Genomic DNA, 25360 nt, shown 5'->3' with positions numbered 1-25360 from the left:
GATCCTGACCTCTTGAGTGTAAGGCACTTCTGGGTTTGGATATGGACATGATGCTTGGTCTGGAGTCGTCCCTAGAAAGAATCCCATGGTGAGTAGTATTCCTCGAGTTTATCGTTCCATTTGTGGTTGGTCCGTTGTTCTCATTCAAACTGGTATTCATGGAGGATGTTGTACTGATCCGTGAATGTTTTCTGGTGAGATGAGGTTTAAATCATTCAGATGTCAGTATTAAGGGAAAGGGAGACTTTTTTTCTCGTAAATTAAATGTACATTTTAGAAATAGTAATTCAGAGGCTTGTAGGCCCTAGATAGAATTCATAGTTTATGAAGTAGGAATTCCTTGCTATTACGCATTTATTATATTTACATTGTTCTGTCTCTTTTATTCTTGGTTGTGATTATTGTAAAGAGTATATTAACTGTGAAAAATGTAATTCAAAAGATTTACAAAAATGTCCATTGCAATCTTGTTAGTACAAGTATCATATAAAAATTTGACAGACCTCGATTCTTTTCTTTTTATAAAACGATTAAGATTATGAAATTATATTCTTCAAAAACAAGAGAATTAACGGCATAAGAATTTCAAGAAATGTGTTGTTTTTTTCAAATTGAAATTCATATAACTGTGTCTAAGACAGTGTCTAAGAATGTGTTCTTTTCTTTTCTTTTTGAATTTGAGGTTCAAGAAGTTTTGGCGAGTCATCTTAATTCACTGTAATGTAGGGTAAAAAAATTCAGGCAAAATTTTTTAAAATTATTTTTTCCATTTACAGCTGTAATGCGAAGAACTAGAAAATTTAAATAAAAGTATTTTTATCCAAAGATATCGGTTTACCTGTCAAGATTTGGAAACAACTGAGGCTCACTCCTTGGGTTGAACTTTGAAGTCTTACTGGTTGGTTTCACAGAGTCTTTCTGGACGTGCTCCAAGTCCTCATTCACCCATTCGTCGTCTGAATCAAACAGCTCAATGTCTGCAGATGAATTCTTTCGACTGCAAAATAAAAAATAAAATAGAGATAGAATCAAATACATCGACAATGGCACGATTATATTCTTTATGTAACCTTGCCTAGTACTTTTTTCAACAAAAGTATTAATGGAGTATTCTAATAATAGTAACTGAAAAGTAAACAAACACATCTTTAAATCTACTTAAACCAAAACATTGAAAATCTGTGTTCAGAGATCAAACACACTCTGGAAAGCAAAAGTAATGTATTCTTGATTTGATAAAGTCCCTGTGCTCCCAAAATCAATACAGACCAATTGAGACAGCACATATTTATTGGACCAACATTTCTACCATGTCTATTGCTAACATGGGGGACCCAATAGCTCAGTTTGGTAGAGCACTCGCTTCACACGCAAAGAGACTAAGCTCAATCCTGGCACAGTCAAGATTTTTTCAGACCCCCCCCCCCCCTGTCTACCAAACAGTGAATGGGTAGCCGAGTCTGTTAGATTTGGTGGAAAGTACTTTGCAATAGACTAGCATCCTATAAAAAGGATAACAAGCAATTGCTATTGTCCATTTCACGTTATAGAAACCGAAATAAACTCCGGTTCTTAATAACCTAATGGCTCTGAAGGACTCCAATTGCTACCATTAGCTTAAAAGCAAAATAAAGATGCTTTTATCTATTTACTAAAATAACATTTTTTTCGAATAAAAACACATGACAATCAGCAAGGAGTAACATTTTACCTGTTGTCTTGTAGAACCTTCCTTTTCTTCTGCTTCTCTTCATCTCTAGAAATCTGGGCAGAGATTTCGTCAAGTTTCTCATCCAAGTCTTCAACGTCGTCATCCTGCCACTGATAGTTAAATGATCACATCATCACAAAGTTGAAAATTCGAACTACAATTTTCGTTATCTAACAATGGTGAGGCTGTTGAAGGCATTGCATTTGATTTTGTAATGATTATTAATTTGTATGGGAACCGTAAATACCCAATACTGAAACGTATTTCAGTGTCGCTAGGAATGTTGTCTTTTTCTTTAAAAAGATACTTGGTTATCGTGATTTCTAAGGTGATTTTCTTTTTATTTGTTTTTGTTTGGATAACGTAATCATGTACAACTGTATTGAGATAACAATAATAATATTTTAAATTTAAAACACTATCATAAACATAGACAAACACCACCTCCCCTCCTCCTCCTCTCCAAAACAAAAAAACAGACAAAACAAAACAACCCCCCCCCCCCCAAAAAAAAAACAACAAAAAAACAACAAAACCATATAAAACATGTTTGCAAATATATTTGATAATCGCATATAAAAGAGTAAATTATCTTTATAACTCACACATTGATGCAAAATCTAATTTTAGCTCTTTATACAATACCTTGCTATGAGAAGCCCCTGATCTTTGGTCCTTAAAATCAGCCTTGACTTCCTTTATCCAAGTAGGCATTTTATGAGGCCAGCTTTGCATGATGTTGTCTTTGTTCCATAATTCCTGATAGAACAGATAAATTAACTATTTTTTACACGATACCGGATTACAAACAAAGTTTGTCACATGACATTTTAGTCACATTATGCACAGCGTGCCGCTTATTTGTCAATAATCAATACAGTTAGGTCATTTCAGTTCCAGTAGAAAGAAAGAAAATGGAAACAATTAGGGAACAGATGTAGATTCCAAGACAACACCATCAGTGGACTTAGTTTGAGATCGCATAAAAGTCTCATCCAGACACAAGCACAGGATCCAACTAAAAGGAACACACTCAAATGTGTACATTTACATTCAAAACAACAAATATGATAATGGATAACAGAGAGATGATTTACAACGAGAAAATATCATCTCCCAAAACTTTAGCTATACATTTGACTGTTTCCCTCTGTCCAGGGAAAGGATAAAACCAAGTAATCTCATTCCAAGAAAAAGACAGGAAGCAAGTTGGACAACAGACATAGGGGTATAGAAGACACAGTAAGTGCCTCCCTGCCCACTATGGGAGGTCAAGAACCCCACCCAGTCAACATTTTCAGACATGCCTGAAACTTATATCGGGTGACATCACAGAGTGGCTGAACCTTCCCCCCCCCCCCCCACACAATTTCATAATACCCACTGACCCCCCCCCCCCCTTCTCAACTCCATCCATTTATTTTTTCTCTCGATTCTTCTCACGATAAAATAGTGCCAAATATGACCCAACACTCAAGTGTCTCATGATGACGTGTGGAACTAGATGATTAAAATTCAAAATTAACCTTCTCCTTACCAACTATAGGGAAATCATCACATGTGTTACTAAACAACTATTATTATTCTCATTCAGATTTCTTTTGTCCATTGCAAAATTTGGATAAATATTTTTGTTAACTTATGAGAATTTAATACTGTGTTGTCGTATGTTGCAAAACAAAATCATGAATGACATGTCCTTATTTCTATTGAATTAGAGTTTTAAAATCTATTTTTGTGTTGGACGGGTATGACGTTTTGAAGAAAATCTGGAAAACTGTCGGTAAGAAAAGAGTTAAGTCGATGTTATGAAATTTGATTCAAATTGATTGAGACATGGAGATTACATATGAAATATCATTGTAAAAGTTGGAAGTTATTCAAAGAAAAGAAACAAATCTATTTTAATAATGAACTGATTGAGATAATTAAACACTCTCACTCACTCTCTCTCTCTCTCTCTCTCTCTCTCTCTCTCTCTCTCTCTCTCTCTCTCTCTCTCTCTCTCTCTCTCTCTCTCACACACGCACACACAACAAGTCAGCTTACCCTCTTGCCAGGTGGACGTAGATGATCCTTTCTCTGTAATCCATGCAGTGGCACTGTCCTCTTTAGACCAGAGGGAGCCTTACAGATTGAACAAAGAAGAAAATTTACTTGGTGCAATTCCAATTTGAAAACATTTTGAAACAAAAATCTTATAATATGGCCAAGAATAATAATTTTTAAAATTCTTGCTGAGGCTATAAATATTTCCAATCCACATGGCAGAGCCTCAGCTCAGTAAATCGTCGTACATTTTTAAAGATTCTTGGTGTATTTTTTCTCTCTATTGGAACATAAAGCAAAGTGGAGTGATCTCACACTGAGTATAGAAGAGACAGCCGAGACGTCCCAATAGTATGACTAGGAGACGAAAGGCGAGTCATATAAATGAACATCTAAAGCAAACAAAATTGTCCACAGATTCTTGTCCCCGAGATTGCATGACTTACTGCCATAGAGTCAGTGGTGCTCTCCCTGTCTATGGCGGGAATCCAGTCATCTATTGGGGTCATGGTCCTGTAGGATGTTCCACCACGTGACATGTCACACATGGCCTCAATCTCAATTGTCTGGGCGGTGCTGGGACGAAGAACTTCCTGGAACATTGACTCCTGGAAAATTATTAGAATGAAACTGTATGTTTGTATTTGTTATACCAAAATAATTAATCATTTCTTTTCCCAAATCTGACTGACTGGGAAATATGTCATATGTTGCAGCTGGTTTGAGCAAGGACCTAATAATTAATATCAAAGTTAAGGAAATAATAGCTGAATTATGTTATTAATATTATTATTCTAAAAGAAATTAGATAATTATTTTCAATTTGGAAAAATTACCCAATAGTCTTGAGTCAACAAAAAGATGTCTAATTTCCGTCTTAATTGCACTGTTATACTACCGCTGTCAGGGAACCTTTTTGGGGCCCTGCCTGAGTACTGGAGTGTTGCTGCTCAGTAATCGCAATAACAAACACATCACCTTCTGTGTATTAACATACATCTGCTGTTATTGTTACAAAATAGCTTAAATCTGCACTCTTTAATGCCTTTGGAAAAGATGAATCATCCATAAAAGATAGTTTTAGGTTTCCTGACTACCTTGATCTCATATACCTTTCACAGATATAGCAGATCCTGACTTTTCTGACACAATCATGGAAAAAATGGAGACAACATGAGCTAAATTTGTTCCTTGCCTTCTTGAAAAATAAAGTGACTACACATCTTTCATCAAAATGCAACCCCTTGAAATTTCTTACTAAAACTACCCTTTCCTTATGCATAATTTGTGGTAGATCCTCACCCAGTAGCATTTGTAACAGAAAAATACTACTAAGACTGTAAATATTAAGGCACAAGCTTATGTTCTAGTACTTACCTTGCACCTTGTCTTCTTGAAAAGCATTGATATGGCGACAAGAACAGGCAGTACAATCATAGTAGACACCAAAGCAATTACAACTTCCTCCCAACCAAAAGAGCTCCACGACACCGGTTGATCAGCATCCCTTTGATCTTTGAGGACACCGTACCAGATGGCGTTGACACACATGTACAGATAGACGCTGGTCAGACAGCACGTGGCACGCTGTACACGCAGAAACCTGCTGTGATCGGGTCTGTCCGATACTGACATCCATGTATGAAGATCTCCAAGTTTACGGGAAAAGATGGATTGGAATGTCAGCTTGGATTTTTTCAATTCTTCATCATCTGAAAAGTAATTTTTGTTATAAAAATTAGAGCTGTCTGTTTCATTAGAGCTATGTGTTCCTTCATCTGAAAAGTAATGTTTGTTATAATAAAAATTAGAGCTGTCTGTTTCATTAGAGCTATGTGTTTCCTTATCAGAAAAGTAATGTTTGTTATACAAATAAGAGCTTTATGTAAATGTAAAAAACATAGGTTTAGTTTTCTTTCGAGTAACTATGTGACAAAAGATATAAGAATCTCAAAATATATTGTTTTGTATATGTCGAATCTAAAAAAAAGCCAGAGAAAGCATTTAAAAAATGCCTCTTTGAACACGAAAGTAATCTTAAATAAACTATGCACTAGATAATTTATAATTCAACACTAATTCTGTTTAAAATGTATTTTCAGTTTTATATAATATCTGTGCTCATAGAGGAAAAAAAGTAATAAATAAGCATTTGTAACAAGTAAAAATTAAAGAAACACAGCTCTTAAATAAATCAGGATACTAAATACCCACCAGCGACTTTCACCGTCTTCTGTATTACTCCATCTTTCAATTCCAGAGACAACCAAGAATTGACCAGGAAAGTGTAGGTCAGACCACTCTGAACGTCCTTGACCTCGATGTAGGAAAGATACCAGGATGGATGCAGGCCCGTGTTGTCATGCCATATCAACACCTGGGGGGGGGGGGGGGGGGGGGGAGAGAGAGAATTAATTTCTAATATCAGATGTTGATTCACACGACTCACAGTTAGTAACAACTGAAGCAAGTGATTTTTAACTTCAATTTTGTTTTTTCTATAAATTTATATGAGAATTTAGATAGGAAAAAAATCAGAGCCTAATTTATCCCTTCAACACGCATTTACCTCTGACTGAGACTGAAGCTACTTGGACAGACAGGTTTATAGACAAGTTTGCTATCCCATCATTTTTTTCAAAACTCACTTTCACTTTTTAAATAATGTCGTAGCCAAATTTCAGTCAGCACACAGTGTCAGAAATTCATGTTAACCCTTTTAATTCTAAAAGATGAATGATCTTTATGTAATGAAAATGGTGTCTATGTAACTTTCGGGAAACCTTTATATAATACCAGTTAGCCTACTTGGCCTTTTAACAAAATCCTTCACAGTTTAAAAATCATTTAAGATCTTCAAAATTAATGTTTAGAGATAAATAAGCAGTAACAATGAGATTTATGACTTCAAGATTTAGAATCTTAATGATTACTAACAGAAAATTTTACATTATGCTAAAGCATTCATTAAAAATAATAATGTTAAAATTTTTTGGTCCAAATGACATGAAATTATTGATCAAACGTGTTTTTTTCATATAAACCTATTGACCCAGCCACACTAAGTAGATATCAGTACAGCATTAAATTGATAAATATCATGGATACGCTATGCTGAAAAGCTTACAGTTATCCTACTGAGCTTGTGATAATTTAATTTCCTAACCTTTGTGACATTCCCAAGATCCACGTCATGTGCTATCATAAAAGTGTCACGGCAATTCCTTTGGAAAGCTCCTGGCTTGGTGAGGTGACGCGCGTCTCCTTTGTTGGAATCTCCGTACAACTTAATACCAACGTGAGAGGTTGTACCTGCGTGAGAATTTTTAAAAACCAAACAACTGAAGTTAATAGTCGATCAACATTGTCAACTCAGTAGAAAAACATCAACTATTTCTAAAATCCATCATAATACGTTGCCAGATACAAGGAACGTGCTGATTTTGAATGACGTCGTCTACAACTTAAAAGATGGTAAGTCAGGGAGAAAAACATTTACCAATTTCAATTACCCATGATAATAATAAATCTTTATTGTCCTCAAAAAAGTGGCAATTTGTCATTTGGTTACATATTTATAACAATACAATATAGACATAGACACACTCACACAAGAAGCACACTAGTAACATAGTAGTCATAAAAAAAACGAAACCCAAAAAAACAACAACAACAACATCATCATCATCATATTATATGAAGCACCACTTTCGAGGCTCGTTGCAGACATAATTCAAATAAATAAAAGAAAAACCTACTCGAATATTAGAATTCCAGGACTTCAAAAACCTTTTATTTCACAAACAGGTCCTAAGTCTGTAAACTAATAATACAATAATTTTCAAAAGAAGACAGATTCAATGCAGTCTTACCAGATTTAAATTTTCTCCCAGTGACGATGGCAATCTCATACTTGAAGGCTCCATCTCTGCCACAGAGTGGAATACGAGATATTCTCTGCAGGTCCAGTTTATCCAGATACCGACATATCACAACCACGAACAGGTAGATGACGAATATGCAAGCACAAGCAATGAATACGACAGGATTGGTACTCAGGTCCAGTTCCTAGATTCCAATAGGAAAAGAAAAAAACAATCAAAACAGAATCTAGACAGAGTGCCATTGTTTGTTTTTGAAACTTCATGGGGTCTTAAATATACTTTCAAGTCACAACAACAAGAGTCAAAAGGACAGTCAAGAGACAGTCGAAAGATTTAAATCTAAAGTTTTTTTTCACTGTTTACGAGAGGCCAAATAAGACAAAGGGGACTAGTTAAATCAGGGTACAGGAAAAGATCTAACGAACAATCAACTAAAATATTAAGTTTGAAGTAACTCGAAAGTCACATCCATTAACATAAAAAGGATCATAGATTTCGGGATACCCTCAAATACTTATAATCCCTGTTAATTAACAATATAATATAAATATATTTTTCCACATAAGGACAAAAAAAATCCCTCATGCATAGATCTGACTGTTTCTTTTCTCACCAAATGATCCCAACCATTGTTTGCACTGAACAGCGAGACTGGAATTTATTTCAATTCATCATTTCTCCCTTTACCTATATGCTTATAACAACAAGTCTAGCAGTTTTCATCAAGAAATCAGAAACAGAAATGCAATTTGGGCTTAAATTAAACTGGATTTTATTGACAATTTACCTCTAAGTCAGCAAAATGAATGTCTGCAATGGAAACAAGACTGCTGCCTCCAAACGAGGTGAGATGGTTGCACTGGCACACAGTGACAGCCCAGATGGACTCGTCCAGTGACTGGCATCCTTCTGTCGCCCACGATTGGCTGGACTCGTCAAAGTAATGGCAAGCGGAGTAGTAGCCGGCGATCGACAAGTTGACATCGTGGTAGTTATCTTGGTTTTTAGCTTGAATAAATATTCTGTCAGTCGATGCCAGGCCTCTGAAGACATAAAAAAAAGACATAAAATTTAGACATGAACACAAAGTAAATGTACTTATACCAAAAAGTAAATTGATTGGAAGCTGTTACTGTAAAAGAGTGGAAATAAAAATATTTATTGTTACCTTTAAAAAATGTAAATATGAAAACGATGTATCCTGACTACAATATCAATGTCTTTCATCAATTGAAACAAAAGAAATGGGAGTAAAACTAAATATCAATATTAATCAAGTAAAACAAAAAAAAAAAAAAAAAAAAGAAATGAAGGAAAATATGATTACAATGGTAGGATTATTATCAGTGTTTTTAATCAGTGTTTTGGATCTAAGGTGGCATCTTAATTAAAAAGAAATCTCTCTATATATAACAACTTGTTTTTAATTGATACTTCAATGGGGCATATTCTGAGATTAAGTTCTAATGATTTGTAAATCTAAATTCATCGCAATTATTTAACCTTGTTCTCTATCAAAAGCTGATGAATTTGAAGGTATAATATGATAACATATCCGAATATTTCATACCGCACTGCAAATGTGTATTTCCTATGGTCCGCTCCATCTTGCATGTCCTGAGGGGTGATTGAGAGGGCTTGGTCATGTCTACTCTCACTAGGGCTAAACCCAACTCCAAGCCAAACACTTACACTGCTTCCAATGTTGGTATTGTGGGTGGCGTTTGGTAGGAACACAATTCGTACCTGGTGGAAGGGTTATAAATGACTGATTAATAGTTCTTTACTTAAATAGGACCAAAATAAAATCAACAATAATCCAATCCTATGACCTGAAATGAGCAAGGCATGCGAACATATCATGCTAATGTTTTACAATGTAGATTATTTCACATACTTACTTACTTATCCGAACGAGCAACCACCTGAGCTCTAGCCCTTCGGTCTTGTGCCATGATGTAGAAGTTAGACATCTTTTGTTGTTGTTCCAGGTGACTATAAAGTGTGATTATTTCACATCATTTAATTTGACTATCTTGACACAAGTCATATAAAAGATGTCTCTGAGCTGTCCTCATCCATCCCCCCTCCCCCCCCCCCCCCCCCCCCCCCGCCCCTGTTCTACCACATATCATTTGAAACCAATTCAAATGTTGTAGCTTCAGTCTTCAAAACATTATGACTCGTCATTCAAAAATATCCTTTTGTAACATTTGTTCCTTTTTCCGATCTGATTCATATATTCGAAACTTTTGCATTGGCCTTACTAGAAACCAACAGCTTGTCTTTTTATTAACCATGAGCTTTTATATAGCACAAATCTACTTTACATGCTCAAAGCGCTTTACAAGTGGAAAAGCACCACTTGACATGAAGGACGAGACATGAAGCTTATCAGGCAATATTATCCGATAGAAACAGCGCTGTTAACGGTCAGGTACTTATTTTACACTTGAGTGCAGTGAGAGAATGTGAATAAAAAGCCTTTCCAAGGACTCGACTACGGGCCACTAAGAGCAGGACTCGAACCCAAGACTTTCCAATCTGAAGGCAAGTGTCATACCACTAGACCACATAGCCGCATAACTTTATAACAATTTAATTACCTTTTTTAAAAAGCAACTAAAATTATCATATTTCTTCAATGATGATCATTAAAAAATATATACATAAAAACAAACAATAATACAGAGAGAAAGATAAAGTGAGTAAAAGTGACTCATATATAAGAGAACAACACAAAAACTCAGGCCCTTCTGTGTTGTTCCCTTATATATGATTCACTTTTACTTACTTTATCTTTCTATCCATTTTATTGGCTCATTTAGGCATCTCTAGTTTTGGTTTTACGAAACAAAAATAGCCTGTAGGTATTTTACCTGAAGGTGTAAAGCTCCTCCATCTGAGACATGTGTGGCTGCGTCTGGTACTTGCCAAATCTTAATGGCCCTCGTTTCGATGATGGTACTTTTCTGGCTGCCGTCATTGATCACAGGGTCGTAGGCATCACTCTCATTCAACAGACCAGCCTGGAGACGAGATCAGGAGTGTCTTTTTTTTTTATTTGTTTAAATTAAAAATCATTCTTCCATTATGCTATTAAAAAAAATATATATATTGTTTTAAAGTAAATCTTTTTGACCTGACAAAAAGCTATGCGAGTCAATAGTTACATTCAGAGGCCCCAGTGCTCTATATTCTTCAGAGGTCACATTGTTGTGTGGCTTTCATTCAAGCAAGAATTGACTCGAATTAGGGGTCGGGTGTATTCATTCCACATGCGAAGGAACCAGGATCGATCCCGGGTGCAGATGAGGTTTTATTCTGACTCCCCTATCCACCCAGCAGTGATTGGGTATCTGGGTCTGTTGATCTGGAAGAAAGTACTTTACAATAGACTAGAATCCTATCCAGAGTATAACTAGTAATTGCTTTTGTATATTTCAGGCTATAGAATCCAGGATAAACTCCAGCTCCATGGGTCTCAATTGGTTCTGAAGGACTACATTTTTTTATTTGTTTTTCATAACTCGAATAATTTTTTCAATATTTTTATTCTGCTCACCACTATGGGCTTAGTAATGTTGTGTTTGCCATCCATCATGTACATGGTTGGCCTCGAGTCCTCTTGCAAATGCTGGATCTTCATGCTTGTGCCGTTGGTGTTGTAGAAGGTGAGAGTTTGCACAGGCATTGTAAGCTGTGCACTCGTGGAATGGCCGTATGTGTAGGGATTGTTCTTATGGCTTACCATCACCTTAAAAAAGATGTCAAGGATATTTTATAAACAAAAACAAACAAAATAAGTATAAATATCAAAGTTATTATGAGCTCATGAATGAATTACTTTGCTTGGTTTAATGTTATACATTCATTAAATGAAATATAACAAAACTGACTGAAGTTGTTGGCAATAATAGTATTGAACAAAAATTTATATAATAGTCTTGGACAGAACCTTATTTTTGGCAATAAAAAGTATTACATTCACTCTTTTTTAAAAAAACTGTTATATATACATATAAATATATATATATATATATATATATATATATATATATATATATATATATATATATTATATATATATTCATTTTTGTTTAATAAGTCTATAGATAGTATGAAGTTGACGTCACTCAGGTCTTTGTTATCGCTTTTTGCCATCCGCATTTATGATAATTCTCACTAAACTGTATTAACCAGACTATAAACGTTAAAGGTTACACATAGTTTTGTGTGTTTGTCCGTTATATTTCCTGATGGCAATGTTGTGAGCTTCTTAGCCAAGCGCATACTATCTATAGAGCAAGAATTTGAATAAATAACACTCACCTGAAAGACTTCATCTCTAGCCTGTGTCACGTCTGCCAAAATGCTGGGCACCAGGCTGATTTGGGAATCTGATGACACTGATTCCAGGTCAATATTCTCGGCATAACTTCTTCCTGCATTCACCTGAATAAAAACGTTTGTCATTGGTCAATGGTTTAACAGTACATTTTGAAAAAATAAATGGAAGAAACATACAAACAAACAAAATAAAATGAAAAAAAAAAACTACTAAACACAAAAGTATTAACAAACATTGGAAAAAAAAAGTAGAGATATTTCTTGATCGTAAAATAGTGGAAATGAATTCAAATAATTGAGAAAATAAGGGTTTTAGAAAGAACAATTCAATACACAATGAAAAAGAAAAAGAAAGGAATCATCCACCGAACATAAAACTATTTATAGACCAGATGATAATTAATTCGACTAATTGTCATTCAATTATAAAGTCTTGAATTTCTCAATTGTGTCCACTTGAAATAAGAAATTAAAATCCATCATCTCACATCCTTATCTAATTTTGATTTTTAAAATATCATTATGGTTGACACTAAATTCCTTCAAATCCCTAATCATTTACAAAGACTGGTGCTGAGACTTATACAAAATTATAACAGTTACAACTCTTAACCAATTCCTCTTGAAAAATTGTACCCGAAAACTTTACCTTGAGACTATCAAGATCCACCTCAATATCATCCTCCTCCACCATCATTGCCTTCAACACCGAGACCAGCACTGACTCCAACAGAGGCACAGCCGTGGAGGCCACAGACTGACGATGTTTATCATCTAGGCTCACATCCAGGAAGTCCAGCTCCTCCACAACGTCTGTAATCTCAGGACGAAGTGACCGGAAGTCTGTGGAGAAGGTGTCCAAGGAGATATTCCTGCCTGACTGCCAAACCTGTTGAGCGTTTGATTTAGAGGCCAAAGTTTTAAATCTTTATTCTTCGTCATTAATATATAGAAATTTAAATTTAAATCTTAACATTTCATTGTGTGATATTAGATACAAATCGAATCTGAGAAAAGAAACGGTAAAGACAAACACATAGAAATAAGTGAGACGTTTGTATCTGAAAATATTAAAACATTCATGCATGAATCAAAAAATTTCATAAAGTTTCCTTTTTTTTTACTGACAATCAAGACATTGTGGATAATATTAAGGTATAGCCTTAATGTATTTATAATATTTGAAGTATTGTTAAATGGTAAAGATAAAACCAGGGAGTAAAACAAGGGATAAAGACAGTACAGTGTAAATCGAATCCAAATTGCCTTGTCAAGAAAAGAGAGTTAGCAGCCCTTGGACAATAAAGCCATATAACATTCTTTGTGAATCAATGAAGTCAAATCTGTGCTAGGCTTAAACCGCACTATAGTTTTGCTACCCCCCCCCCCCCCCCCCCCCCAAGCATTGTAAAACATTGTGGTGTTTTTAAAAATCTTTTCATACATTGCATACTTTAAATTTTAAAGAAATTATAGTGTCCGATTTACCTGTTGTGTGGAATAAATCCTGGCATTAGTCGCTGACAAGATATTATCAATAACAACGAGAAGATCTTCAGTGGGAATATCATTCCTATCCATCCCGATGTTGTTCTGTCTTTGTAGGATAGTCGCCATTTTTTCCAGGGTTTGTACGATGAGTATCTGACTTCCTTCTGTCAAGTATTCCGTCTTTTCTCCCTGATGATGTAAATAAAACTTGTATCTTAAAAATACATCAAAGGTGGATTCATTCTCACAAAGAAAGAGCCAAAATCATTAAAATCAAATTGCAAAGTATATTTTACCCCAATCATAATATTTTTGACGAGATAAGAGATGCAATATTGTTTATTTGTCGCCTTTTTATGTTTGGTTACAAAAGTTGTATGTCATAATCTAAATACAGACATGCTTATATCATCATGATAATCTATTATTTCTCCATTGCTACATAAAGAGCATTGTTACCTATTTTACACATGTATTGCTTTGTAGTTAGGCAACAACAAATGATAAAAAACAAACAAGCATATATAACTGGAAATGCTATTCTTGGAAAGAACATCTCGTATAAGTTGATCGTTTACAGAATAAGATGTGGAATAAATTCAAAATAAAATGAGAACTTACGGTCAATACCCTCATGGCATACGCCATTTGTCTAACATCGCTGATGGTGGAAATAGGGAAAGATGCAGTCAATGAAATGGTGATCGCATCTCTAATCGCAGCTCGAGATTGTTCCTCATCTGAGCCAGATCCAGCCTCATGTGTAATATGATCTAGCTGGGCTTCTGAATTCAGCATCTGGCCCATGGCAATAGCATACTGCATGAGGGGGATGGGAGACGCCTGTTTGATCAAAGCGGATAGCACATTGTCTGTCTGGTTCATGAGATAATTGGTTGTTGACGCCTTGCCTGTAGATGTTGCTTGTGGCAGGAAATTGATGGTGCTGAAAATGAAACAAAGAAATTGTCAGACAATGAAATGAACAAAAAAAGAGGAGAAAGAGAAATAGGAGAAGGTGGAGGAGGAGGACGATGAGGTGGTGGAGAAGGAGGATGATAAAAAGGTGGTGCTGGTGGAGGAGGAGGAGGAGGATGACGATGAAGTGGTGGTGGTGGTAGTGGTGGAGGAGGAGAAGGAGAACGAGGTGGTGCTGGTGGAGGAGGAGGAAGAATAGAAGAAGGAGGATGAGGTGGTGGTGGTGGAGGAGAAGGAGGTAGAGGAATAGGAGGTGGAGAAGGAGGACGAGGGTGGTGGTGGTGGAGGAGGAGGAGGACAAGTTAAAAAAAAAAGAAAAGAAAAAGAAGAAGAAGAGAAGAAAGGGAAGGAGAAAAAAAGAGAGGGGCGTTGGAGGCAGTGGATGAGCCTAGTGATGTCAAAGAGGAAAGGAAAAAAGAAAAATAAATAAGAGGAAAAAATTTAATTCATTGTTGAAAACTTCTTTATTTTTCAGAAATTGAGAAAACGGTATAAATCTATATATAATGGCTGCTGAAAAAGGTCAAAAGCCCTACATAGTCGAGGATCAACAAAGCAAATTCATTTGGAAAGCACAATTTCTTAAGAAAGAATGTAATTTAGGGGGAAAACCCTCTTACCTCTCCCCTCCTAGCACAGAAGCACCAAATTCATCAGACACAAGAACACGCAATTTGACAGAATCTCCTGTATATGTTCCTAGATACACTGACTGCGTGGCGTCAGTCCCATAGTACAACACATATGTCTGTGTCTCAGCATTGGCAAGGCTACTGGATGGAGCATCCACTAAGATTTGGTAGTTGATGAGGGTATCTGGATCATCGCTGTCAAACCAGTTCACACAACTCACATAAACCTAAAAAAAAAATGAAGACATGATTGTCCATTGAATCGAAATTGTGCTATTTAAACATCTCTATCCTTCTTTTACGTTTTGGAATGTTGCATCAAGGACACCAAGACAAAATAAAAGGCACTGAAAATAGGACATTACGCATATAGCACAATTGAGCTTTTATACAGCACAATATCCACTAAACGTGCTCAAAGCACTTTATAAGGGCTCTCTGGCCAACAACAACACTTAACACTTAGGACGACACATGACGCTTGTTAGGTAGTATTATAAATTTTTCGGACAGGGACATGCTGTTAAGGGCCAGGTACCCATTTTACACCTGAGTAAGGTAAGAGAATGTGAGTAAAGAGCCTTTTCCAAAGGCTCAAACCCAGGACCCACCGATCCAAAAGCGAGTGTCATACCACAAGACCACATAGCAGCACAATTGGTTAAAAATCAATATGAAAACCGTTTTAAGCAATTTTTAAAGAGGCCAATCATGACCATGCATTCCACCACACACACAACTAAACTTTCATGCAAATTTCTGTACTGATAAAAAAATTCAGAATGGTCCATTTGCTCTTTATTTCTATATTTTTTCTATGTCTGTATTGTTCATTTAGGAAATATATTAAAGTGTGACAAACGCTGTGAGTAAATGTTGAAATGACAAATGGATACGTGCCTTTATATATTTATTGATCAAGAGGAAAGCTTACAAATTACAAACCAATTTTGATGTTCATAAAGAAGGCATTTAAGTTAAAAAGAAGATAAACCATTAAGATTTGAACATTTCCCTTAAAGGTATCCATTGCGCAGTGCTGAAAACTGAACATTAGAATCTAAGATTTTTTGCAAAGGGAAATCCAGATGCTGACAGTGGGGCTCAACCCGAAACCTCTGGGTGTGGATGTCAATGCCTTGCCTTAGACACATGTGACAAATATATCTCATCAGCTTTGAATAAATCATCATATATTTCATTTTAAAATGCATGTTATTCAATAATTGACTGTTATAATTTTGCATTGGCAAAAAACAAAAACAAAAAAAAAAAAAACAAAAAACCCCCCAAAAAACCCTAAAAGACAAAAACAAAACAGTAACACTAATAAATCAACATTGGTAATCATCATAAAAAAAGTTAACATTCCACAATATTAATTATTACTACAACAACGGTAAATCTATTCCAAATCATTATTTTTTTTTTTTGATAGAACAAAATTAGAAAAGGTCTTTTTCTTTTTTCCAGCCAAGCTCATCTTTGGAGATATATAAAGGCTGTAAATTGATTCCAGCCCACATACCTGATCTTCTAGCGGTGTAATCTGCGTGGGGCTAAAAGTGCACACCCCTCCAGATGGAGGAATGTTGGTGGAGAGAGTGAGAGAGGCTGTGCCAGCGTTGGACGAGATAGACGGACACCTGACATAGACCATGAATGTGTAATCCATTCCATCCTTGACTGCACCCCATTTCTTCATAACTAAATTCTCTCCATCCATTCCTGTGGTTGTGTCATTGCACTTGACAGATAAGGGCTGGATACTGGAACCTGCATAAACCTGGAAAATGAAAATAAAGGTTATAATGAGTAAATTAGTAACGAGCCTTTTCCAAGTACTCAACTATGCACTATGAGAAACAAAATAACACTGTGGATCAATCGTCTAATAATTGGGGTTACTACAAAACGAAGATGATAATGATGATGATGACGATGATGATGAAGAAGATGATGATGATGATGATGATGATGATGATGATGATGATGATGATGATGATGATGATGAGATGATGATGATGATGATGATGATGATGATGATGATGACTCACAAGCCACGAATACACTGGTTCACACTGGCAGTTTTCACAAGAAGCAGACAGCGCAATGTGTTGACTTGAGCTAATGCGGTAGTTGGCCAGGGTGGAGCAGGACTGACACAAGATGCTGGCTGTGGGGACAAAGTCTGTCACATTCAACACATCGATCTGAAAAATAAAAAATTGAGATCATATGAGAGGCATGCGATAGACTAGCGTCCTATCCAGAAATGATAGCAAGCAATTGCTATTGTCTGTTTCACACTATAGAAACTGGGATAAACACCGGCTCCATGAGCCTAATGGCTATGAAGGACTACCAAAACAAATAAAAAATATGAGAGGCTAGTTGAAGCCTGAATAAAAATATAAAGGAAAGGCTATAAGTTTAAATTTCTAAAAAGAGTAGTGTGACTCCAATATCAGGAACTGATTTAGGATTCTGGCCATAATTCTGGTTATCCGAAGTATAGTGAACTCCATTTATAAGCATGGTTCAAACAGATCAAGCATATAATCTAATTGTGCTTATAAGCCGATTTTGATTTAAATAAAAAATTATATCCGTTTATATGCAGAGTTTTACGGAATTAAACAGAGCATGCTCATAGCTAAATTATATGCATGGTCCTTGCTAATCAAGCTGATTAAGCTTATAACCCTATTGAATTTCGTTTATAAACCAGTTTTGGTGATTTATACTATATATATCATTTATATTTCTATATGTCAATCATTCAAACATCTATAATAAGTCATTTTTGTTTATTATATGTCAATTATTGATGAAAAGACATAATAATGTTCAATCAGAAGCAGATACACTAAAAACATCAAGAATGAAATGAAGACCACGTCATACCATTTGCATGGTGACGTCAGATTGACGACCGGGGGCACTGATGACCAGACTGATGTTATACCGTTTCTCCTGAAAGCCGCTATAGCAGAATGTCTTGGAGAAAGTGGATTGAAAACATCCTCCAGCAGCAGTTATCTGTTTTGGAAAAAAAAATAAAAATTTTTAATTCAATTTTAAGAACATATTTGAAATTTAATGTTTCAAATAATAATAATAATAATAATAATAATAATAATAATAATAATAATAATAATAATAATAATAATAATAATAATAATAGTAATAATATAATATAATAATAATAATAATAATAATATACCATTACAATGATAATAATAATAATAATAATATAATAATAATAATAATAATAATAATAATAATAATAATATAATAATAATAAATATAATAATAATAATAATAATAATCTTTATTGTCCAAACTAAAGGCAATTCATGTGAGGTAAACATTGCTCAGTTTGGTTCATGGTATGAACATCAACACATTTACAAATACAGACACAGCCATACACAAACATACACGCTGATGAAAACCAAAGAGCTGACATTAAACCTGTTTGATGAGAAAAGTGGAACAGTAAATTTGGATACGACAATTCAATGTAATAGAAAACAAATGGGAAAAGAAGAAAGAATAAGAAAAGAAGAAAGAAAACAAACCCCGTCATACATACAGCACGGATTTAGGAAGCACCACTCATGTCAAACTCAACTTCTATCATTAACACATGATCTGTCAGCTGCTATTGATAAAGGTGGTCAGATTGATCTAGTACTACTGGACTTTGCCAAGGCCTTCGACAAGGTCCCTCACCATCGGTTAATCCAGAAATTGTATGACGTTGGTATCAGGAACAAAACCTTACAATGGATTGCAACTTTTCTGGACAATCGCACCCAACAAGTTCTTGTCGACGGCAAGACTTCCACTATCGGGATGGTGACATCGGGCGTACCTCAGGGCTCAGTCCTTGGGCCCGTCCTATTTTTAGTGTACATAAACGATCTTCCACGAGGTATAAGGTCAAAAGTGCGCCTCTTTGCTGACGACACAGCATTATATAATCAGATAAAAACAACAGACGACTGCAAAACCCTAAATGACGATCTAGCTAAATTACAAGAATGGGAAACAATAAATCAAATGGAATTTAACGTATCAAAGTGCAATGTTCTAACCATCACAAATAAAAAAGCACCTATAACATTTGAATACCAACTTCATGGTCAAAACCTGGAACATGTAAAGACAGCAAAATACCTTGGCATTGAGTTTGCTAAAAACCTCAAATGGAATGACCACATATGTCACCTGGCTTCAAAGGCAAATCAAACAAGCGCTTACATCACCCGCAATTTAAAAAGATGCCCAATCACAACTCAAACCCTTGCTTTTAAAACTATTGTTAGACCAATTTTGGAGTATGGCAGCTCAATTTGGGACCCATATACAAAAAAAACATCGACACCTTAGAAAACATCCAAAGAAAAACAGCAAGACGCATCACAAACACATTCGATCCTTTCTCAAGTGCGTCTGAAATATCACAACGGATTGGCCTTGAACCTCTGGAAAAGAGAAGAAAGATAGATAAACTTAAATTGTTCCACAAGATCTACTACAAAAATTTGTGCCTTAAATTTCCAATCGACATCAAAGATATCGGCACAAGAAATACGAGGGGACACACAGCAAGAGTAACCATCCCAACATCAAAAACAGACGCCACATGTATTCATTTTTCCCTTCCACTGCCCGACTATGGAATAGCCTCCCAGCTGAAGTGGCTGAAAACGGTTGCCAACATGCCTTCACGCGATTGCTGGAGTTCACAACATGACTTTTTAATCTATGTGGTTTTAGTATTATGTGCAGAGTTTTAGCAAGTTTAAAATGTAAAACACTACAAACTGTGGAGTGATCCTCGACAATATTGGAGGTTTCCACAAGACGAAGAAGAAGAAGAAGAAGAAGATGCACATATCATAACAAACAAAAAAACATGAAACAGACACAAATTCCCATAACTGATAAAATGTGAAAGAAATAAAAAGCATTACAAAAAAACTGACAGTGTTGAGGTCAAATTTATATCAATTGGATAAATAGCTCAGTTAATAACGTGTGATTCCATATTCTTTATTGGGAGATAGTTCTCATATTGCATGGCATGAGTACAAATTCTATCAAAGCAAGTCTCTTAAACTTCTTGGATTGTACAAATCACACATACGTCTTATAAATATTATTACAAAGCAATTATGGAAATTTCAGCTTTCTCTATTTCTGGCTAATTCAAACTTCGTTTCTTATTATTCAAAGACTTTATACATTGCGATATATCCTTTCCTATTCACTAAATCCCAAAATCAGAGTTCAAATACATTGTAATCTTATTGAATTTTAATTTGGCTAATATATCTTTAAACATGCAAGGTTCATTTTACCCTTATTAATAAAGTAACGGCATTCTTATAATCAGCTCTTAAACAAACAAAAAAAAAGAACTTTTATATCTCGCAATATCCACAAAACGTGCTTAAAGCAATTTACAAGGGGTCCCTGGTCAACAGCAACATTTAACATGTAGAACGAGACATGAAACCTGATAGGTGATATGACAATCTTTTTCGGACAGAGACAATGCTGTTATGGCCAGGTACTCATTTTACACAGTGAGACAATGTGAGTAAAGAGCCTTTTCCAAGGACTCAACCATGCGCTGAGCGAGGCTCGAACCCAGGACTTTCAGATCTGGAAGCGAGTGTCATACCACAAGACTACATTGCCGCAAAATTTAACCAAAAAAAAAAAAAAGAAAAAAGAAAGAAATAATCCAACCTCAGTACAAATCCACTGGTAGGTTAGAATGGATGTTGAGGTATTATCCGGGTCATAAGACAACTGGCCGTCCAAACACAAAGATTCTCCAGCAACCACAGTCCTGAAACAATCAAAATAATATGGAAGTGACATTTCACCTTTGTTTGTCATAGATGTCAAAAACATTTGACCTGTACATTGATACAGTGCATGAAAAAAAACCCAACCCATTTTCATTTATATGAATTCTTACTATTATTGTTATTATTATTATTATTATTATTATTATTATTATTATTATTATTATTATCATTATTATTATTATTATTATTATTATTATTATGATGAAGATTAATATGATGATGATTATTATTATTATATTATTATTATTATTATTATTTATTATATATTATTATTATTATTATTATTATTATTATTATTATTATTATTATTATTATTATTATTATTATTATTATTATCATTATTATTATTATTATTATCATTGTTATCATCATTTTCAACATTATTGCCATTATCCTTATTATTCACATTATCCTTTTGATTACTGTCATCACTATTATTGTTATCATCCTTATTATCATTCCATAAAATAAATAAAAAATTATAAAAATGGACTTTGGAACAAATAAGAAAACGAGTCATTTATATTTCATCTTAAAACAGTGACAAAGAAAGCCGTCGAACTCTTATTTCCAATATATTCCTCAATCACCATCCAATGCTCTCTCTCTCTATCCACCTACCTGACAGTTCCTCCTTTTATAACAGCCCTAAGAGGTGATGCCTTGACAGTCACTGTGTAATAAAGACTCTCTAACACTGGCGTGTACCAATAGCCTGTGCTAAAATGTACACAGTACGTTCCTGTGCTCAACACATTGGGCTTGATGATGAGGGCTGGACTGCTCACTGTTGTGTCGCCAATGTCGACCTTGAAGACAAAAGGTGAGATAATACAAGTACTTAAACGACTTTCTCTCTTCATTGCAAGAAAAGTCAAGATACAAAGTAAAAGTCAAATACAACAGACAAAAAGCACTAATATCTCTTATCTCTTATTCGATCTTGTTGAAGAAAAATTACAATTTTAGTTAAATGTATCTGTAAATCACTAAACAAAATAATCTTATCATAATATTTCACTTTCAATAAAAAAAAAAAAAAAATAAACCCAAAAGGCAAAAATATAAAGCCCTCATTCATTATTATGGAAAACTTAGAGAAAAATAATATTATGCAATTTTGGAAGAAAACAACTAAACATAAGTAAAATCTTCTTTAAAAATAGACTTTGAATAGTTTTCATGATGGTATTATCCTGCAAACTTTTAAAAATCTTTAACAAGGGAGGGGAGGTGCATATTTCAATACATTTTATTTTACCTTCTTTCCACTGCAGTCCTGATTGCTGTAGACCGTCCACGAATGGATAGCAAGGTAATCCGTGCATCCTTTGGGATCAATGGCTACCTCTAGCTCCAAGACCTGTGACCTTTGAACTGTGTGGAGCTGACTTCCCACTCTGGTAATGTCAGGAAGATCGCATAGAAACTGTTTGACATTGAAATCCAATGACGCTGTTTCCCGGTTCAAGTCATTTTCTACTGTGACATTCAATGTGTAGTCTCCCAAAGCATCAAAAGTTATATTAATGCGACGAGTGGCAGGTAGTGTGATCTGCTGAATGGTTGGACTTGCTGGTATCAAAGCCCAATTAAACGTGGCAAACTCTAGATTGAACCCGCTGACTTCAACCTGGGCCTCTTTGTCCTTGAAAATGTATTCATGATGCGCATTGACAACAGATATGGAGATGTTTTCAACTGGCAGCTGTGCTTTTATTTTACACGCAGTCGACAACTGGCTAACATTATTCTTAGCCGTCACATGCAGTTCATATGTATCCTCTACAGGAAATGTGACCTTAAATGCTGGGCCTTCTTCGGAAATGCTTTTATTATTTACTAAGATATCCCAGCAGAATACCACGTCACTTCCTGAGCTGGTCAAAGCTACGAACTCGAGTTCCATTTCTGCCAACACCACAGAGTTACAGCCATTTATGATTAGGTCTAAGATTGGATCAAATACAACAATGCTTGTCTCTTTAGTTATTGATGACACTTGATTTTCAACCATCAATGTTATATTCTTTTCCCCTGACGATCCAAAATGTGGAGAAAAAGTTTTACGGTGATGATCACTGCCCTCAATAATCCAAGTGTAAGTGAGATTTGTGGCATCTGGGTTAACGTTAGCGTCTAGAGTAACACTAGATCCAGTGCTTATAGCAGTATCTGAAACAAGTAGTTTCAGAGTTGTTAACCCACCTTGCACCTCAACTAGTGCAAAGTCTTCTCCTGAGCTCACATTGTTCCTGACTTCTAATTTCAATTCATAAAGCCCAGTTTTGTGAAACTGGTGTAAAACATTTTGTCCATAATACGGCACTTGGTGAGAATAATACACGGATGTAAATGTCCAGGAATATGTCAAGTTAGAACCCTGTGTTGTTGATGACAAAAACTCAACATCTTCGTCAACTTTGACATAAGCTGGGTTAGTGGGAGCGGATGGAATGACTATCAACACCCCTGATACAGCCTCATAAACATTTATATTAGCTGACACAGTTTCCGAACTGACTTTATTACTGACGATACCTTCAACCACGTGAACACCAGGTGTTGTAAATGTTACCAAAATATCACTATCAAAATCAGTCTGTATTGAGCTATCAACATACCACTTGTAAACCATATTTGTTCCTGTCCCAACCATCAATTCAAATTTCAAGGTATCTCCAACTGCAATATTTGATGATGTAGAATTGCTTTTTAAAGAAGGTTGGGTAATTTTGTCATGTACTGAAACGGTGATAACTTCTTCCACTGTTGATATACTATTCTGAGCTCTGAGCCGTACAGTGTACTGTCCTGGGGATGAGAATGTGTGGTTAAATGATTCGCCATGTCCTGAGCCGAGAATGAGATTTATCAACAAGACATCCCATTTAAAGTCCACCAGAAATGCCGTGTTGCATTGGAGGTGAAAACTGTTCGAGTCTCCTTTGACGGCAAACAAATGTCCAAAACTATCATTTATCAGAGAATGTTGTATGGAGAGGCTGGAAATATGATCTAAAATAGGAACTGTGATGGTCTCAGTCTCAGATGAAACCATATTTGACAGAGTTGCTTGACACTCGTGGTAACCTGAACTACTAAATGACACAATGATCTCATTTGAGGTCTTTCTGCTTACTGCATTTGATGGGGATGAGCAGTTCCAGCTGAAGGAAACATTGCTTCCAGTATATTCAACATATAATGTTACATTCTGGTTGACTTCTGCTATTGACGAGTTTTGGATTATGGAGACATTTTTGACGCTATGTTGTGCTATGATTTCTTGAGATATCGTTTCATTGCTGACATCATTTTGAACAGTAAGAACCACAGAATACCTTCCTTCTGACTTGAATACATACACAACAGATGACCCTGTCATATTAACACTGAAAGACAATGGGTCGATAAAACTCCAAATATACTGTTCATCAGAGCCAAATTGCTGTGTTGCTACGATTGATGTGTTATTTCCTGTTGGTGTGTAGATGTTAGATAAGCATGTAAGACACGTCATGTTTATATCTGATATAACTTCCATAACAGTAAAATGGAGTGTACGCCTTATTCTTCCCACATCGTTTGAGACTCTAATTGTCACTGTTTTCTCTCCTATGGAGGTAACATTCATACTCATTGTATCATAATCTTTATTATGAGGCACAGCGCCAGAATCCCATGTAAAGGAGATATTAGAACCGCTTTGCACTGTTGCAACAAATTTTATCTCAGCATAACCCTTTTGGTGATCCAAAGCAACAAGTGAAGGGAAATCCACACTTAATCCTGAAATCTTTTCTTCCACACAAATGTGCTTGGTCTCATTAACACGCTTACCATTGACAGGGTTAGTCACACTGAATTTGACCCAGTAATCTCCAATATTCGTGTATCCTATAGTCACACTTTTATCCCCTGTCCCAGTACGACTGGTCCCGTTTCCGAAATCCCAGGAGTAGACAAGACTAAGAGGATCTTCAGCTGCAATCTCTGCCAACATTTCAGCAGAAGTGTTTGATGCAAGACAGTTTTTACCATGGATTCTGATTATCTCGAGTAAATTTTGGTCATAAGCGTAGAGAGTAAGACGACTTCTTTTACTGCTAATCCCATTGTCTGCTGTAAGTGTTGCTTGGTAAACAGAAGCATTAGCATATGTATGTTTGAAGGTTTCACTAGTCTGGAATGGCATTTCATTCCCATCTCCAAATTTTAACGAGTATTCTACACTTGTACCTCGTGTAGCAGCGGCTACAAAAGTAAGTTCATTGCTGACGTGCTTGGGGCCATCATAGGTCAATGATAAGCCGGATATTGACTCTCGAATGTCAACGTCAGTCGTACTTGTCACAACATTGTTGATTTCAA

At 35.5% G+C, this 25360-nt stretch overlaps 1 protein-coding gene across 1 annotated transcript in view; it reads right to left on the bottom strand.

The window, feature by feature from the left end:
- Positions 1 to 25360, bottom strand: part of LOC144973768 (polycystin-1-like) — a 70639-nt gene that overhangs the window by 15543 nt on the left and 29736 nt on the right. Inside the window, exons 21-45 of the mRNA XM_078916660.1 lie at positions 22248 to 25360; positions 21608 to 21795; positions 20862 to 20964; positions 18003 to 18137; positions 17153 to 17308; positions 16624 to 16881; positions 15084 to 15322; positions 14107 to 14431; positions 13483 to 13674; positions 12644 to 12883; positions 11977 to 12099; positions 11210 to 11401; positions 10524 to 10673; positions 9215 to 9390; positions 8432 to 8687; positions 7633 to 7828; positions 6927 to 7072; positions 5975 to 6137; positions 5138 to 5472; positions 4207 to 4368; positions 3761 to 3838; positions 2357 to 2470; positions 1712 to 1821; positions 839 to 997; positions 10 to 191 (exon numbers count right to left, since the gene is read on the bottom strand). The exon at positions 22248 to 25360 is cut by the window's right edge and continues 1815 nt beyond it. Of these exons, the coding sequence (XP_078772786.1) occupies positions 10 to 191; positions 839 to 997; positions 1712 to 1821; positions 2357 to 2470; positions 3761 to 3838; positions 4207 to 4368; positions 5138 to 5472; positions 5975 to 6137; positions 6927 to 7072; positions 7633 to 7828; positions 8432 to 8687; positions 9215 to 9390; positions 10524 to 10673; positions 11210 to 11401; positions 11977 to 12099; positions 12644 to 12883; positions 13483 to 13674; positions 14107 to 14431; positions 15084 to 15322; positions 16624 to 16881; positions 17153 to 17308; positions 18003 to 18137; positions 20862 to 20964; positions 21608 to 21795; positions 22248 to 25360 (7491 nt within the window). The remainder of the gene's footprint in view (positions 1 to 9; positions 192 to 838; positions 998 to 1711; positions 1822 to 2356; positions 2471 to 3760; positions 3839 to 4206; positions 4369 to 5137; positions 5473 to 5974; positions 6138 to 6926; positions 7073 to 7632; positions 7829 to 8431; positions 8688 to 9214; positions 9391 to 10523; positions 10674 to 11209; positions 11402 to 11976; positions 12100 to 12643; positions 12884 to 13482; positions 13675 to 14106; positions 14432 to 15083; positions 15323 to 16623; positions 16882 to 17152; positions 17309 to 18002; positions 18138 to 20861; positions 20965 to 21607; positions 21796 to 22247) is intronic.

Source organism: Berghia stephanieae, chromosome 5, assembly GCF_034508935.2.
Source record: "Berghia stephanieae isolate SIO BIC M18660-M18661 chromosome 5, UCSD_Bste_1.3, whole genome shotgun sequence".
Lineage (NCBI taxonomy): Eukaryota > Metazoa > Mollusca > Gastropoda > Nudibranchia > Aeolidiidae > Berghia > Berghia stephanieae.
Note: the sequence above shows the minus strand (reverse complement) of the source record. Positions and strands in the feature narration are given on the sequence as shown.